This window comes from Salmo salar, chromosome 22 (assembly GCF_965601325.2).
Source record: "Salmo salar chromosome 22, fSalSal1, whole genome shotgun sequence".
Lineage (NCBI taxonomy): Eukaryota > Metazoa > Chordata > Actinopteri > Salmoniformes > Salmonidae > Salmo > Salmo salar.
Genome location: NC_138312.1, coordinates 8,555,001 through 8,573,260, shown reverse-complemented (window position 1 = coordinate 8,573,260; position 18,260 = coordinate 8,555,001). Strand labels below are relative to the sequence as shown.

At 44.5% G+C, this 18,260-nt stretch overlaps 1 protein-coding gene across 4 annotated transcripts in view; it reads left to right on the top strand.

Annotated features, from left to right (window-relative positions):
• The window catches only part of LOC106582687 (kinesin-like protein KIF21B), a 127,960-nt gene that overhangs the window by 56,660 nt on the left and 53,040 nt on the right, over nt 1-18,260 (top strand). For all 4 annotated transcript variants that reach the window (XM_014165987.3, XM_014165984.3, XM_014165985.3 and 1 more), the window contains exons 2-3: nt 11,038-11,260; nt 18,190-18,260. The exon at nt 18,190-18,260 is cut by the window's right edge and continues 112 nt beyond it. In XM_014165987.3, the coding sequence (XP_014021462.3) occupies nt 11,038-11,260; nt 18,190-18,260 (294 nt within the window). The remainder of the gene's footprint in view (nt 1-11,037; nt 11,261-18,189) is intronic.

The following is an 18,260-nucleotide window of genomic DNA, read 5'->3' as shown; positions in this document are numbered from 1 at the left end:
GGTAAGAGGTTTAGGTTTAGTGTTAGGGGTTAAGGTTTCAGGAAAATATTCAATGGAAATGAATTTTAGGTCCCCACGAGGATAGATGAACAATGATGAACTGTGTGTGTTCACTCGGGGTCCATTTTCATCTGATTTACTGCGGGTCAACCCTCACATGAATCCTACTCTGCCTCTGTCTATAAGAGGAACAGAAGGAAGGCAGAAAAGGAGAGGGAACACCGACAACGTTGCTCTAGAGCATTGTTTCCCAACAGTACAACATCTTTGTTGCCCTGGACAAACACACCTCATTTGAACTTATTGAGGGCTTGATGATTACTTGACAAGTTTAAGCAAGTGTGCTTGTCCAGGGCCGCAATGAAAATGTGTACTGTTTTTTTAATATATTTTTTTATTTCGATTTTTGGGTGGTTACCCTTTAATTCCAGTGCGCACCTACAGTAGCAAGAGGCTGTTGCTCAGTGGTATTTTTGTAGTGCACGCGTGATGGTAGAGTTTGCAAAACAAATACCCCCTGGATTGATTTAAATATGGTGATATAATTATGCCAGGTAAGCATAGGCTACTTTGTTAACATTTAATTGAGAAGGTTTTTTGGTAAAGCCTTTCCCATCTACCTTGAAGATTTTTCATTAGCGTCATCGCTAACGGCTACAGGAAGTGGTAGCTGCGAGCCAGAGGAGGCTGGCGGGAGGAGCTATAGGAGGAATGGGCACATTGAAATGGAATAAATGGAACGGAGTCAAACGTGGTTTCCATATGCTTGATACCGTTCCATTTATTCCCTTCCAGTCATTACAATGAGCCCGTCCTTCTATAGTTCCTCCCACCAGCCGCCACTGCTGCAAGCAGCAGACATGCACAGATAGGGGGAATGCGCGTTGCCTACTTCTTCTTTGGGTTTAATGGCGAACTACACTCAAAAGGTGTATTGTCGCCACCAACTGGACGGGGGTAAAACGATTAGAAAAGAAAAATGCATTCCCTACAGGGAAGGGAAAGTTAACATGAATCCCCCATACACTACAAAAAATGATTAACAAACATATGTACATTCCCACTCCTTCAGTTCTTCAAACACTCAAATACCCTGCTCAGGCTCTGGGGCCTGAAAGGGTGGGACCGCAGGAGACAGTACTCCATGAAGCTCTTCAGAAAGATGCAGAAAATTCCATCATTTTTCTCCCTGGCCATTGTCTTGTACTAAATATGTCAAATCTCCTTTATAGTGGTCTTTCACACACACACATACAACTGGTATAGACCTTACAGTGAAATGCTTATTTACAAGCCCTTATCCTGCATTGTTGGTTAAGGGCTTGTAAGTAAGCATTTCACTGTAAGGTCTACACCAGTTGTATTCGGCGCACGTGACAAATACAATATGATTTGGATTTGATAGTACACATATTCCAGCTGTACTCGAGTAGGGAGAGACTCCACATGAGAAAATACTTTACTCCTTTCAGTCATTAACCATACGATTCATCCTCCGTACATCAACCACTCCTGGAATTTTCGTTAATAGAACAGTGTCAACATCCTCGGAGACTTCAGATATAACTACCATGGCAGGTGCCCTGCCCCGTAGCTCAAAGCATGATGCATAATATCCATCAACTTGATTAATATCCAACACCGTTTTTTTTTTTTAACCGCAGAAAAACAAGAAATCAGAACAAGCCCATTTTTCATGATCTTCACAGATTTTACTTTACCCAAAGCTTTCTCCTTTCATTTTCCCACACCAATTTTGCGTCTTATTTTTCCATTCTTCTGGACCAAAGTCCATTTCATTCTTATTTCCACTTCCCATGAGGTTCAAACTCCATATCCACCATGTCCCGAAAGCGTCTCCCAAAATGAATTCATTAACGGGAATCAACCTAACCAGGCGCCCCTCTGGAGTGTTAAAATATGTTTCCCTCGGACAACGCTGAGCCAGATTTGTGGCCTGTTGTCATGAGAAAAGGGCAACCAGTGGAACACAAACAACATTGTAAATACCACCAATATTTATCGGTTTATTTATCTTCCCCCACTATTTGTACGACAACTATTTGCACAACACTTGAAATGTGAAACGTTTAAAAAATAACTTTTTGAGTGCAATATTTACTATTAATTTCCAGTTTTTTTGGTTTATGTTAAATGTGTTCCTTCTCATGTTTCCCATACCAATAAAGCCAGAGGGAGAGAGATGCAGTCATACAGGAGTGATGGAATGAAGAGGGAGTGAGATGCAGTCATACAGGAGAAATGGAATGGAGAGAGACAGAGATGCAGTCATACAGGAGAGATGGAATGAAGAGGGAGTGAGATGCAGTCATACAGGAGAGATGGAATGGAGAGAGAGAGAGTGAGATGCAGTCATACAGGAGAGATGGAATGGAGAGAGACAGAGATGCAGTCATACAGGAGAGATGGAATGGAGAGAGGTGAGATGCAGTCATACAGGAGAGATGGAATGGAGAGAGAGAGAGTGAGATGCAGTCATACAGGAGAGATGGAATGGAGAGAGAGAGTGAGATGCAGTCATACAGGAGAGATGGAATTGAGAGAGTGAGATGCAGTCATACAGGAGAGATGGAATGGAGAGAGAGAGTGAGTTGCAGTCATACAGGAGAGATGGAATGGAGAGAGAGAGTGAGATGCAGTCATACAGGAGAGATGGAATGGAGAGAGAGAGTGAGATGCAGTCATACAGGAGAGATGGAATGAAGAGAGAGAGAGATGCAGTCATACAGGAGAGATGGAATGAAGAGGGAGTGAGATGCAGTCATACAGGAGAGATGGAATGAAGAGGGAGTGAGATGCAGTCATACAGGAGAGATGGAATGAAGAGAGAGAGAGATGCAGTCATACAGGAGAGATGGAATGGAGAGAGACAGAGATGCAGTCATAAAGGAGAGATGGAATGGAGAGAGAGAGATGCAGTCATACAGGAGAGATGGAATGGAGAGAGAGAGAGATGCAGTCATACAGGAGAGATGGAATAGAGAGAGAGAGATGCAGTCATACAGGAGAGATGGAATGGAGAGAGAGAGATGCAGTCATACAGGAGAGATGGAATGGAGAGAGAGAGATGCAGTCATACAGGAGAGATGGAATGGAGAGAGAGAGAGATGCAGTCATAAAGGAGAGATGGAATGGAGAGAGGGATGCAGTCATAAAGGAGAGCTGGGATGGAGAGAGAGAGATGCAGTCATACAGGAGAGATGGAATGGAGAGAGACAGAGATGCAGTCATACAGGAGAGATGGAATGGAGAGAGAGAGAGAGATGCAGTCATACAGGAGAGATGGAATGGAGAGAGAGAGAGATGCAGTCATACAGGAGAGATGGAATGGAGAGAGAGAGATGCAGTCATACAGGAGAGATGGAATGGAGAGAGAGAGATGCAGTCATACAGGAGAGATGGAATGGAGAGAGAGAGATGCAGTCATAAAGGAGAGCTGGGATGGAGAGAGAGAGCGATGCAGTCATACAGGAGAGATGGAATGGAGAGACTGAGATGCAGTCATACAGGAGAGATGGAATGGAGTCGAGAGATGCAGTCATAAAGGAGAGCTGGGATGGAGAGAGAGAGAGATGCAGTCATACAGGAGAGATGGAATGGAGAGAGAGAGATGCAGTCATACAGGAGAGATGGAATGGAGAGAGAGAGAGAGAGATGCAGTCATACAGGAGAGATGGGATGGAGAGAGAGAGCGATGCAGTCATACAGGAGAGATGGAATGGAGAGACTGAGATGCAGTCATACAGGAGAGATGGAATGGAGAGAGAGAGAGAGATGCAGTCATACAGGAGAGATGGAATGGAGAGAGGGAGAGATGCAGTCATACAGGAGAGATGGAATGGAGAGAGAGAGATGCAGTCATAAAGGAGAGCTGGGATGGAGAGAGAGAGCGATGCAGTCATACAGGAGAGATGGAATGGAGAGAGACAGAGATGCAGTCATACAGGAGAGATGGAATGGAGAGAGACAGAGATGCAGTCATACAGGAGAGATGGAATGGAGAGAGAGAGAGATGCAGTCATACAGGAGAGATGGAATGGAGAGAGAGAGATGCAGTCATACAGGAGAGATGGAATGGAGAGAGACAGAGATGCAGTCATAAAGGAGAGATGAAATGGAGAGAGAGATGCAGTCATACAGGAGAGATGGAATGGAGAGAGACTGAGATGCAGTCATACAGGAGAGATGGAATGGAGAGAGACAGAGATGCAGTCATACAGGAGAGATGGAATGGAGAGAGAGAGATGCAGTCATACAGGAGAGATGGAATGGAGAGAGAGAGAGATGCAGTCATAAAGGAGAGATGGAATGGAGAGAGGGATGCAGTCATAAAGGAGAGCTGGGATGGAGAGAGAGAGATGCAGTCATACAGGAGAGATGGAATGGAGAGAGACAGAGATGCAGTCATACAGGAGAGATGGAATGGAGAGAGAGAGAGAGATGCAGTCATACAGGAGAGATGGAATGGAGAGAGAGAGAGATGCAGTCATACAGGAGAGATGGAATGGAGAGAGAGAGATGCAGTCATACAGGAGAGATGGAATGGAGAGAGAGAGATGCAGTCATACAGGAGAGATGGAATGGAGAGAGAGAGATGCAGTCATAAAGGAGAGCTGGGATGGAGAGAGAGAGCGATGCAGTCATACAGGAGAGATGGAATGGAGAGACTGAGATGCAGTCATACAGGAGAGATGGAATGGAGTCAGAGATGCAGTCATAAAGGAGAGCTGGGATGGAGAGAGAGAGAGATGCAGTCATACAGGAGAGATGGAATGGAGAGAGAGAGATGCAGTCATACAGGAGAGATGGAATGGAGAGAGAGAGAGAGAGATGCAGTCATACAGGAGAGATGGGATGGAGAGAGAGAGCGATGCAGTCATACAGGAGAGATGGAATGGAGAGACTGAGATGCAGTCATACAGGAGAGATGGAATGGAGAGAGAGAGAGAGATGCAGTCATACAGGAGAGATGGAATGGAGAGAGGGAGAGATGCAGTCATACAGGAGAGATGGAATGGAGAGAGAGAGATGCAGTCATAAAGGAGAGCTGGGATGGAGAGAGAGAGCGATGCAGTCATACAGGAGAGATGGAATGGAGAGAGACAGAGATGCAGTCATACAGGAGAGATGGAATGGAGAGAGACAGAGATGCAGTCATACAGGAGAGATGGAATGGAGAGAGAGAGAGATGCAGTCATACAGGAGAGATGGAATGGAGAGAGAGAGATGCAGTCATACAGGAGAGATGGAATGGAGAGAGACAGAGATGCAGTCATAAAGGAGAGATGAAATGGAGAGAGAGATGCAGTCATACAGGAGAGATGGAATGGAGAGAGACTGAGATGCAGTCATACAGGAGAGATGGAATGGAGAGAGACAGAGATGCAGTCATACAGGAGAGATGGAATGGAGAGAGACAGAGATGCAGTCATACAGGAGAGATGGAATTGAGAGAGAGAGATGGAATATAGAGAGACAGATGTAGTTATACAGGAGAGATGGAATGGAGAGAGACAGAGATGCAGTCATACAGGAGAGATGGAATTGAGAGAGTGAGATGCAGTCATACAGGAGAGATGGAATGGAGAGAGACAGAGATGCAGTCATACAGGAGAGATGTAATTGAGAGAGTGAGATGCAGTCATACAGGAGAGATGGAATTGAGAGAGTGAGATGCAGTCATACAGGATAGATGGAATGGAGAGAGACAGAGATGCAGTCATAAAGGAGAGATGGAATGGAGAGAGAGAGATGCAGTCATAAAGGAGAGATGTAATGGAGAGAGAGAGAGATGCAGTCATACAGGAGAGATGGAATGGAGAGAGAGAGAGATGCAGTCATACAGGAGAGATGGAATGGAGAGAGACAGAGATGCAGTCATACAGGAGAGATGGAATGGAGAGAGAGAGAGATGCAGTCATACAGGAGAGATGGAATGGAGAGAGAGAGAGATGCAGTCATACAGGAGAGATGGAATGGAGAGAGAGAGAGATGCAGTCATAAAGGAGAGATGGAATGGAGAGAGAGCGATGCAGTCATACAGGAGAGATGGAATGGAGAGAGAGAGAGATGCAGTCATACAGGAGAGATGGAATGGAGAGAGATAGAGATGCAGTCATACAGGAGAGATGGAATGGAGAGAGACAGAGATGCAGTCATACAGGAGAGATGGAATGGAGAGAGAGAGTGCAGTCATACAGGAGAGATGGAATGGAGAGAGAGAGATGCAGTCATACAGGAGAGATGGAATGGAGAGAGAGAGATGCAGTCATACAGGAGAGATGGAATGGAGAGAGAGATGCAGTCATACAGGAGAGATGGAATGGAGAGAGAGAGTGAGATGCAGTCATACAGGAGAGATGGAATGGAGAGAGAGAGAGATGCAGTCATACAGGAGAGATGGAATGGAGAGAGAGAGAGATGCAGTCATACAGGAGAGATGGAATGGAGAGAGACAGAGATGCAGTCATACAGGAGAGATGGAATGGAGAGAGAGAGAGATGCAGTCATACAGGAGAGATGGAATGGAGAGAGAGAGATGCAGTCATACAGGAGAGATGGAATGGAGAGAGAGGATGCAGTCATACAGGAGAGATGGAATGGAGAGAGACAGAGATGCAGTCATACAGGAGAGATGGAATGGAGAGAGAGAGAGAGATGCAGTCATACAGGAGAGATGGATTGGAGAGAGAGAGATGCAGTCATACAGGAGAGATGGAATGGAGAGAGAGAGAGATGGAATATAGAGAGACAGAGATGCAGTCATACGGGAGAGATGAAATGGAGAGAGAGAGATGGAATGGAGAGAGAGAGATGGAATGGAGAGAGAGAGATGGAATGGAGAGAGAGAGATGGAATGGAGAGAGAGAGATGGAATGGAGAGAGAGAGAGATGGAATGGAGAGAGAGAGAGATGGAATGGAGAGAGAGAGATGGAATGGAGAGAGAGAGATGGAATGGAGAGAGAGAGATGGAATGGAGAGAGAGAGAGATGGAATGGAGAGAGAGAGAGATGGAATGGAGAGAGAGAGAGATGGAATGGAGAGAGAGAGAGATGGAATGGAGAGAGAGAGAGATGGAATGGAGAGAGAGAGAGATGGAATGGAGAGAGAGAGATGGAATGGAGAGAGAGAGATGGAATGGAGAGAGAGAGATGGAATGGAGAGAGAGAGATGGAATGGAGAGAGAGAGATGGAATGGAGAGAGAGAGATGGAATGGAGAGAGAGAGATGGAATGGAGAGAGAGAGAGATGGAATGGAGAGAGAGAGAGATGGAATGGAGAGAGAGAGAGATGGAATGGAGAGAGAGAGAGATGGAATGGAGAGAGAGAGAGATGGAATGGAGAGAGAGAGATGGAATGGAGAGAGAGAGAGATGGAATGGAGAGAGAGAGAGATGGAATGGAGAGAGAGAGAGATGGAATGGAGAGAGAGAGATGGAATGGAGAGAGAGAGATGGAATGGAGAGAGAGAGATGGAATGGAGAGAGAGAGATGGAATGGAGAGAGAGATGGAATGGAGAGAGAGATGGAATGGAGAGAGGGATGCAGTCATAAAGCAGAGATGGAATGGAGAGAGAGAGATGGAATGGAGAGAGAGAGATGGAATGGAGAGAGAGAGATGGAATGGAGAGAGAGAGATGGAATGGAGAGAGAGAGAGATGGAATGGAGAGAGAGAGATGGAATGGAGAGAGACAGAGATGCAGTCATACAGGAGAGATGGAATGGAGAGAGAGAGAGATGCAGTCATACAGGAGAGATGGAATGGAGAGAGGGATGCAGTCATAAAGGAGAGATGGAATGGAGAGAGAGAGATGGAATGGAGAGAGAGAGATGGAATGGAGAGAGAGAGAGATGGAATGGAGAGAGAGAGATGGAATGGAGAGAGAGAGATGGAATGGAGAGAGAGAGATGGAATGGAGAGAGAGAGATGGAATGGAGAGAGAGAGATGGAATGGAGAGAGAGAGAGATGGAATGGAGAGAGAGAGATGGAATGGAGAGAGAGAGAGATGGAATGGAGAGAGAGAGATGGAATGGAGAGAGAGAGATGGAATGGAGAGAGAGAGATGGAATGGAGAGAGAGAGATGGAATGGAGAGAGAGAGATGGAATGGAGAGAGAGAGATGGAATGGAGAGAGAGAGATGGAATGGAGAGAGAGAGATGGAATGGAGAGAGAGAGAGATGGAATGGAGAGAGAGAGATGGAATGGAGAGAGAGAGATGGAATGGAGAGAGAGAGAGATGGAATGGAGAGAGAGAGATGGAATGGAGAGAGAGAGATGGAATGGAGAGAGAATAGGGGTGTGTCTGTTCTAGTGACTAAACTCTCCAGCGTCTTGTCTGTTGTGTTCTCTGACCTACTGCTGCTTTGACTTTCAGAAGTTAATTAAAAATATTCTAATTTACAACCAAATCCAACCCATTGTGGCTGAGTGCTCAGTAAGTACCGCAGAATGAGTATTATCAGGTGGGTGTCTCCAAGGGCAGATAAAAACAAGAGGAGAGGGACAGAGAAGAAAGGAGAGAGAGAGAGAACTGGCAAAAAATAACGTGAGCGAGAGAGAAAGCCAGGAGAGTGGAACGAACGGCCCTCAGTCCTTTCACGTCCACAGGTGTACCGCCAACGCTCCTGGCATTCTATTACGTTGGGACGACGTAACACATCTACATCCACGCAGTGCTTGGTGTAAGCAGTCAGCTTCAAACTATACCAGAAACCGTTTTAGAATGAGATACTCTGGAAAGACACAGGATGGGTTCCGACGGCAGCATGGCCTTAAGAGCGGTGCCGTTCAGTCTCTGATTGTGCAGCTTCCTCTTTTGTCTTCTCGAGAGTTCTACTAATAGGCCTGCTAATGTATGTAAATATGTCGGAGGCAGTGTGTTTTGAATGTGACGTGTGTTTTAATATTTGTTAATGCAACGACAGTACCAGTCCAAACGTTTGGACACGCCTACTCATTCCAGGGTTTTTCTTAATTTTTTTATATTTTTTACCGGTGTCTGCATTGTAAAAAATAACACATATGGAATCATGTAATAACCAAAAAAAAGGGTTGAACAAATCAAAATAGATTTTATATTTGAGATTCGTCAAAGTAGCCACCCCTTGCCTTTGACAGCTTTGCACGCTCTTCACTATTATTCTACAATGTAGAAAATGGTAGTAGTGGTTAGTTCGAAAAAACTTTTGATTGGTACTGTGCTTAGTAATCCTCGCTCCCTAATGCAGGTCTGTAGGCCAGTCTTCTGAGCCCTCAGCCTCAACAAACTGCTGCAGTCAGCACTGGGGGAAGGTGTCTCTCTGTGTGTGTGTGTGTGTGTGTGGTGGGCATGGTTCTTTGTATTATCATGTTTCAGATTAAAGTATAGTATAGGGTGATAAGTGTGGTCTCTTTGTTTTTTGGTTGTTTGTGTTTAGGGTTAAGGTTAGAATTAGTGTTCGGAGCTAGGGTTTGTTTTTTTAGAGTTTGAGGTTAGGTATTCGGGTTAAGGTTAGGGTACGGGCTCGTGTTAGGGGAAAATAGGATTTTGAATGGGACTGAATTGTGTGTCCCCACAAGGTTAGTTGTACAAGACTGTGTGTGTGAGGGCACATGTGTGAATTGATAAGTGTGTGCAGCTGCTCATATGGAGAGAACATGGGAGAGAGAGACTGGTGTGGTCTCAGTGGGGGGGGCTTATCTCTATGGGGGGGGGGGCGGTTTCTGTGTGTGTGGGAGATTACCTCCCAAGGGGGGGGTTAGGAGGTTAGTGGGGGAGATACACTACTGATTTTGCTTGGTCATGGATTTTACCAGATTAAAATGATTAGCTAATGATCTGCACTCCACATTATCTAGGTCAGTTCAAGTTCTTCATCTATTTTTTTTTTAAGCTCATCCTCAGTAATAGCTTGTTGGAATGCTCTCAAATGTGTTTTATATAACAAAGTACCGCCATCTCACGATTTCATTGACCATACATCTTCTGTTTTATTTCATTATTTCAACCCCTAGTTGACAGTGTGTCTCTCCTGTATTGTTCAGGGATGCAAACTAGTCACCTTTCTGCGAAAGTCGCTGTTTTGAATCCAAAATATGTGACCTATGTGACTTGTGTAGATCCGATGAGACAAGTTTGAGGGGGGGGGTGGCTTTGAATCACAAATGGCTGTAAACGAACGAGTGATGCGGGTTTGGAGCAATACTGGATTCAATACTTTGGAGCAACACTTAAGCTGGATGCCACTATAGAGGTGAAAGGAACACCACACACTTTCCCCCTTCTCACTTTTCAATACAGCGGATAAAAAGGGCTATGCCAGGTGTACTCTCTGCCTGAAAGAGATCAATTATGCCAACAAAGTTATCATGCTCTGCTGGCACATTGCAGAACAGATGTACACAGGCAGAAAGTGTACAATGTAATAATGTGCAGTGTAGCTCAAAGATATTGGTTTTGTTGAACTTTCCTGTAACACTTGTGTGAGTGAGGGAGGGATTATTATGTTTTTTACTCTGAACGTCGATGTCTACTATAGTGGCCACTGTAGAGCAAAAATACAATGCCTGTTTGTTTCATTCTATTTCTGCTTTAACATGTTTTTCTACTTTAAGTGCAATATTTAGATGTGTGGTCACAAGCGTTCTATTATAAAGGCTGTCATGGGAACTGCAATATTAGTGTGTTGTTTTTTTTCTCAAAACTTGAGTGTCATTTGCCGTAAAGTCTAGGCAATAAATAACATTGGATTGCTTTCTATACATTTTTTTTGCCGTGAGTTAGGTTCACATTACCCACTTTTTTAAAATTTTACACACAGAGACCGATCATGTAGATCATATTCTTTGTTGTTGAATTAGTTTAAACCTGCATTTACCCCTAGCAGGGATTTTTTTGCATGTTTCAGTGCAAAAAAAAAGGGTCATCTTTTTGGGCCCTACGTTTTTTAACTTTTAACTGTAGATTGACCGTGATGACCACTGTTTTAACCCCTCTTTGACCTCGTGTCTCTCTTCTCTCCTGTGTTTTGAAGGATCCGTCCCCAGATGGCGAAGGAGAAGATTGAGGGCTGTCACGTGTGTACGCTGGTCACGCCCGGGGAGCCCCAGATGTTGCTGGGTAAAGACAAGGCCTTCACGTACGACTTTGTGTTCGACATTGACTCAGCTCAGCAGGAGATCTATGCTGCCTGCGTCCACAAACTCATCGAGGGCTGTTTCGACGGATACAATGCTACGGTGTTCGCCTACGGACAGGTACTACGAGAGAGACACACACTCTCAAATGTGCATACACACAGGCCTCTTTACACTATATTACTTTGATGACACATACTAGTCCCAGGAAATATATGTTTGTAGTGTAAAGAGACTGCTCTAGATTCAAATCTTTTTTTGAGAGATGGTACCTTAATACCTTAACTGGAGGAGGGGTGGTAGGGTTGGACGGTAATAAAGGAAATATATTTTTTAAAAGATGTGTGTACGTATATTTTATATATACACTACCGTTCAAAGCTTGGGGTCACTTAGAATTTTTTTAGATTTTTTTGTTGAAAGAAATGCACAAATTTGTCATTAAAATAACAAAATTGATCAGAAATACAGTGTAGACATTGTTAATGTTGTAAATGGCTATTGTAACTGGAAACAGCTGTTTTTTTTTTTTTAAATTATGGAATATCTACATAGGTGTACAGAGGCCTATTTATCAGCAACCATCACTCCTGTGTTCCATTGGCACGTTGTGTTAGCTAATCCAAGTTTATCATTTTAAAATGCTAATTGATCATTAGAAAACCCTTTTGGAATTATGTTTGCACAGCTGAAAACTGTTGTTCTGTTAAAGAAGCAATAAAACTGGCCTTAATTAGACTAGTTGAGTATCTGGAGCATCAGCATTTGTGTGTTCAATTACAGCCTCAAAATGTCCAGAAACAAAGACCTTTCTTCTGAAACTCGTCAGTCTATTCTTGTTTTGAGAAATGAAGGCTATTCCATGCCAGGAGTGGGAGGCCCCGGTGCACAACTGAGCAAGAGGACAAGTACATTAGAGTGTCTAGATTGAGAAACAGACGCCACACAAGTCCTCAACTGGCAGCTTTATTAAATAGTACCTGCAAAACACCAGTCTCAACGTCAACAGTGAAGAGGCGACTCCGGGATTCTGGCCTTCTAGGCAGAGTTCCTCTGTCCAGTGTCTGTGTTCTTTTGCCCATCTTAATCTTTTATTTTTATTGGCCAGTCTAAGATATGGCTTTTTCTTTGCAACTTTGCTAAGGCCAGCATCCCGGAGTCGCCTCTTCACTGTTGACGTTGAGACTGGTGTTTTGCAGGTAGCCTAGTGGTTAGAGCGTTGGGCCAGTAACCGAAAGGTTGGTGGATCGAAGCCCCAAGCTGACAAGGTAAAAATCTGTCGTTCTTCCCCTGAACAAGGCAGTTAACACACTGTTCCTAGGCCGTCATTGTAAAAGAGTTTGTTCTTAACTGACTTGCCTAGTTAAATAAAGGTTAAATAGAAAAACTATTTTTTTACAACATTATCAATGTCTACACTGTATTTCTGATCAATTTGATGTTATTTTAAAGGACAAACATTGACATTTCTAAGTGACCCCCAAACTTTTGAACGTCCCTTTTTAAGGACCCTGTCTTTCAAAGATAATTTGTAAAAATCCAAATAACTTCACAGATCTTCATTGTAAAGGGTTTTAACATTGTTTCCCATGCTAACACGCATTCCAATTAATGAACATGCACCTGTGGAACGGTCGTTAAGACACTAACATCTTACAGACGGTAGACAATTAAGGGGACAATTATGAAAACTTAGGACACAAAAGAGGCCTTCTACTGACTCTGAAAAACACCAAAAGAAAGATGCCCAGGGTCCGTGCTCTTCTGCGTGAACGTGCCTTAGGCATGCTGCAAGGAGGCATGAGGACTGTAGATGTGGCCAGGGCAGTACATTTCAATGTCCGTACTGTGAGACGCCTAAGACAGTGCTACAGGGAGACAGGACGGACAGCTGATCGTGGCAGACCACATGTAACAACACCTACACAGGATCGGTACATCTGAACATCACACCTGCGGGACAGGTACAGGATGGCAACAACAACTGCCCGAGTTAAACCAGGAATGCACAATCCCTCCATCAGTGCTCAGGCTGTCCGCAATAGGCTGAGAGTGGCTGGACTGAGGGCTTGTAGGCCTGTTGTAAGGCAGGTCCTCACCAGACATCACCGGCAATAACGTCACCTATGGGCACAAACCCACCGTCGCTGGACCAGACAGGACTGGCAAAAAATGCTCTTCACTGTCGAGTCGCGGCTTTGTCTCACCAAGGGTGATGGTCGGATTCGCGTTTATCGTCAAAGGAATGTGCGTTACACCGAGGCCTGTACTCTGGAGCGGGATCTACCCCCTAATAAAACAAAATACCAGTAGACAGCGTTTTTTTCTCTGTTAGCCGTATTGAAAATTAAAGACTTTAAAAATATCCACACGTTTGTGAATTGTTGCATTGATCAAGTGTGCAACTTCATGTGCAATATGGTTTAGATGAGCTCCTGTGTTTTAATAGCTAGCCTTATTTTGTTTGACTATATACAATGGCGTTGCCTTTAAATTGTTTAACTTGGGTCAAACATTTTGGGTAGCCTTCCACAAGCTTCCCACAATAAGGTGGTTGAATTTTGGCCCATTCCTCCTGACAGAGCTGGTGTAATTGAGTCAGGTTTGTAGGCCTCCTTGCTCGCACACGCTTTCTCAGTTCTGCCCACAAATTTTCTATAGGATTGAGGTCAGGGCTTTGTGATGGCCACTCCAATACCTTGACTTTGTTGTCCTTAAGCCATTTTTCCACAACTTTGGAAGTATGCTTGGGGTCATTGTCCGTTTGGAAGACCCATATGCGACCAAGCTTTAACTTCCTGACTGATGTCTTGAGATGTTGCTTCAATATGTCCACATAATTTTCCTCTCTCATGATGCCATCTATTTTGTGAAGTTCACCAGTCCCTCCTGTAGCAAAGCACTCCCACAACATGATGCTGCCACCCCCCATATCGAATGTATTTGTCACATACACATGGTTAGCAGGTGTTAATGCAAGTGTAGCGAAATGCTTGTGCTTCTAGTTCCAACCATGCAGTAATATCTAACAAGTAATCTACCAATTCCACAACAACTACCTTGTACACACAAGTGTAAAGGAATGAATATGAATATGTACATAAAAATATATAAATGAGTGATGGCCGAACGGCATAGGCAAGATGTAATAGATGATATGGAGTACAGTATATACATATGAGATTAGTATTGTAGGGTTTGAAAACATATAAAGCAGCATTGTTTAAGGTGACCCGATCCTGTAGGTTCATGCTCTACAACATTCGCAGAGTACGACCCTGCCTTACACAGGAAGCGGCGCAGGTCCTAATCCAGGCACTTGTCATCTCTCGTCTGGATTACTGCAACTCGCTGTTGGCTGGGCTCCCTGCCTGTGCCATTAAACCCCTACAACTCATCCAGAACGCCACAGCCCGTCTGGTGTTCAACCTTCCCTATTGAGCGCACCTGAATATAAGCCGCACCCACAGAATTTTTTTAAAAGTATTATTTTGAACATGAATAAGCCGCATATGTCTATAAGCCGCAGGTGCCTACCGGTACATTGAAACAAATTAACTTTACACAGGCTTTAACGAAACACGGCTTGTAACACAAATAAATAGGCTTTAACGAAACACGGCTTGTAACAAAAATAAATAGGCTTTAATGAAGCACGGCTTGTAACAAAAATAAATAGGCTTTAACGAAACACGGCTTGTAACAAAAATAAATAGGCTTTAACGAAACACGGCTTGTAACAAAAATAAATAGGCTTTAACGAAACACGGCTTGTAACAAAACATTTAAAATTAGCAGTAAACAGTAGCCTACCAAGAAAGTCATTGGTCACTATCTTCTTCCTCCTGTGCACTGAAACCACAGAAGTCATCTCCTTTGGTGTCGGAGTTGAATAGCCTCAGAATTGCTTCATCCGATATTGGATCGTTTTCATTGTCGCTCTCGTCACTGTTTGACCTTAACCCGTTCGGGAATTTCATTGGTCTAATGAAAGCTTCATGCCGCCAAAAAACTGAGCACGTCACAGAATGTTTTTTTGGACGAAAAAAATTTGAAAGCGGGAAAAATCCATATATTAGCCGCGTCATTGTTTAAGCCGTGAGGTTCAAAGCGTGTGAAAAAAGTTGCGGCTTATAGTCCGGAATTAACGGTAATTACATCAAGATGGCAAGATGCAGTAGATGGTATGGCGTACAGTATATACATATGAGATGAATAATGTAGGTTATGTAAACATTATCTAATATAAATAATATAAAGTGGCAAGTGATAAATTGATTACTATCAATTTTCCCATTATTAAAGTGGCTTGAGTTGAGTCAGTATGTTGGCAGCAGCCACTCAATGTTAGTGATGGCTGTTTAACAGTCTGATGGCCTTGAGATAGAAGCTGTTTTTCAGTCTCTCGGTTCCAGCTTTGATGCACCTGTACTGACCTCGCCTTCTGGATGTTAGCGGGGTGAACAGGCAGTGGCTTGGGTGGTTGCTGTCCTTGATGATCTTTTTGGCCTTCCTGTGACATCGGGTGGTGTAGGTGTCCTGGAGGGCAGGTAGTTTGCCCCGGTGATGCATTGTGTGTATGAGAGATGCGTTGTGCAGAACTCACTACCCTCTGGAGAGCCTTCGGGTTGTGGGCGGAGCAGCTGCCGTACCAGGCGGTGATACAGCCCGACAGGATGCTCTCGATTTTGCATCGGTAAAAGTTTGTGTGTTTTTGGTGACACGCCAATTTTCTTCAGCCTCCTGAGGTTGAAGAGGCGCTGCTGCGCCTTCTTCACCACGCTGTCTGTGTGGGTGGACCATTTCAGTTTGTCTGTGATGTGTACGCCGAGGAACTTAAAACTCTCCACCCTCTCCACTACTGTCCCGTCAATGTAGATAGGGGGCTGCTCCCTCTGCTGTTTCCTGAAGTCCACGATCATCTCTTTTGTTTTGTTGACATTGAGTGCGAGGTTATTTTCCTGACACCACATTCCGAGGGCCCTCACCTCCTCCCTGTAGGCCGTCTCGTCGTTGTTGGTAATCAAGCCTACCACTGTAGTATCGTCTGCAAACTTGATGATTGAGTTGGAGGCGTGCGTGGCCACGCAGTCGTGGGTGAACAGGGAGTACAGGATATGGCTGAGAACGCACCCTTGTGGGGACCCAGTGTTGAGGACCAGCGGGGTGGAGATGTTGTTACCTACCTTCACCACCTGGGGGCGGCCCGTCAGGAAGTCCAGGACCCAGTTGCACAGGGCGGGGTCGAGACCCAGGGTCTCGAGCTTAATGACGAGTTTGGAGGGTACTATGGCGTTAAATGCTGAGCTGTAATCGATGAACAGCATTCTAACATAGGTATTCCTCTTGTCCAGATGGGTTAGGGCAGTGTGCAGTGTGATTGCGATTGCGTCGTTGGGTCGGTAAGCAAATTGGAGTGGGTCTAGGGTGTCAGGTAGTGTGGAGGTGATATGGTCCTTGACTAGTCTCTCAAAGCACTTCATGATGACGGAAGTGAGTGCTACAGGGCGGTAGTCATTTAGCTCAGTTACCTTAGCTTTCTTGGGAACAAGAACAATGGTGGGGACAGCAGACTGTGCATGTGGGGACAGCAGACTGGGAGGAAAGGATTGATTGAATATGTCTGTAAACACACCAGCCAACTGGTCTGCGCATGCTCTGAGGACGCGGCCGGGGATGCCGTCTGGGCCTGCAGCCTTGCGAGGGTTAACACGTTTAAATGTTTTACTCACGTTGGCTGCAGTGAAGGAGAGCCCGCAGGTTTTGGTAGCGGGTCGTGTTGGTGGCACTGTATTGTCCTCAAAGCGAGCAATAAACTTGTTTAGTCTGTCTGGGAGCAAGGCATCGTGATCCGCGACAGGGCTGATTTTTCTTTTGTAGTCCGTGATTGACTGTAGACCCTGCCACATACCTCTCGTGTCTGAGCCGTTGAATTGCGACTCCACTTTGTCCCCGTGCTTCACGGTTGGGATGGTGTTCTTCGGCTTGTAAGCCTCCCCCTTTTTCCTCCAAACATAACGATGGTCATTATGGCCAAACAGTTCTATTTTTGTTTCATCAGACCAGAGCACATTTCTCCAAAAAGTACCATCTTTGTCCCCATGTGCAGTTGCAACCTGTAGTCTGGCTTTTTTATGGCTGTTTTGGAGCAGTGACTTCTTCCTTGCTGAGCGGCCTTTCAGGTTATGTCAATATAGGACTCGTTTTACTGTGGATATGGATATTTTTTAACCTGTTTCCTCCAGCATCTTCAAGGTCCTTTGCTGTTGTTCTGGGATTGATTTGCACTTTTCGCACCTAAGTACGTTCATCTCTAGGAGACAGAACGCGTCTCCTTCCTGAGCGGTATGACGGCTGCGTGGTCCCAGATGAACGTGGTACCTTCAGGCATTTTGGAAATTGCTCCCAAGGATGAACTAGACTTATGGAGGTATACCATTTTTTTCTGAGGTCTTGGCTGATTTCTTTAGATTTTCTCATGAAGTCAAGCAAAGAGGCACTGAGTTTGAAGGTAGGCCTTGAAATACATCCACAGGTACACCTCCAATTGAGTCAAATGATGTCAATTAACCTATCAGAAGCTTCTAAATCCATGACATAATTTTCTGGAATTTTCCAAGCTGTTTAAAGGCACAGTCAACTTTGTGTATGTAAACTTCTGAGCCACTGGAATTGTGATTCAGTGAATTATAAGTGAAATAATCTGTCTGTAAACAGTTGTTGGAAAAATTACTTGTCATGCACGAAGTAGATGTCCTAACCGACTTGCCAAAACTATAGTTTGTTAACAAGAAATTTGTGGAGTGGTTGAAAAATGAGTTTTAATGACTCCAACCTAAGTGTATTTAAACTTCCGACTTCAACTGTATTACTTAATTCCATTCTTTTACTTTTAGATGTGTGTATTGTTGTGAATTGTTAGATTCTACTGAACTGTTGGAGCTAGGAACACAAGCATTGATTTGATTTGAATGCACTGACTTGAAGTGACCAAATTGTGATGTGTGTGTTATAAATAATGTGTGCGTGTCTCTCTCTCTCTGTTTCAGACAGGCTCAGGGAAGACCCATACCATGGGGACAGGGTTTGACATGAACGTGCAGGAGAAGGACCAGGGTAT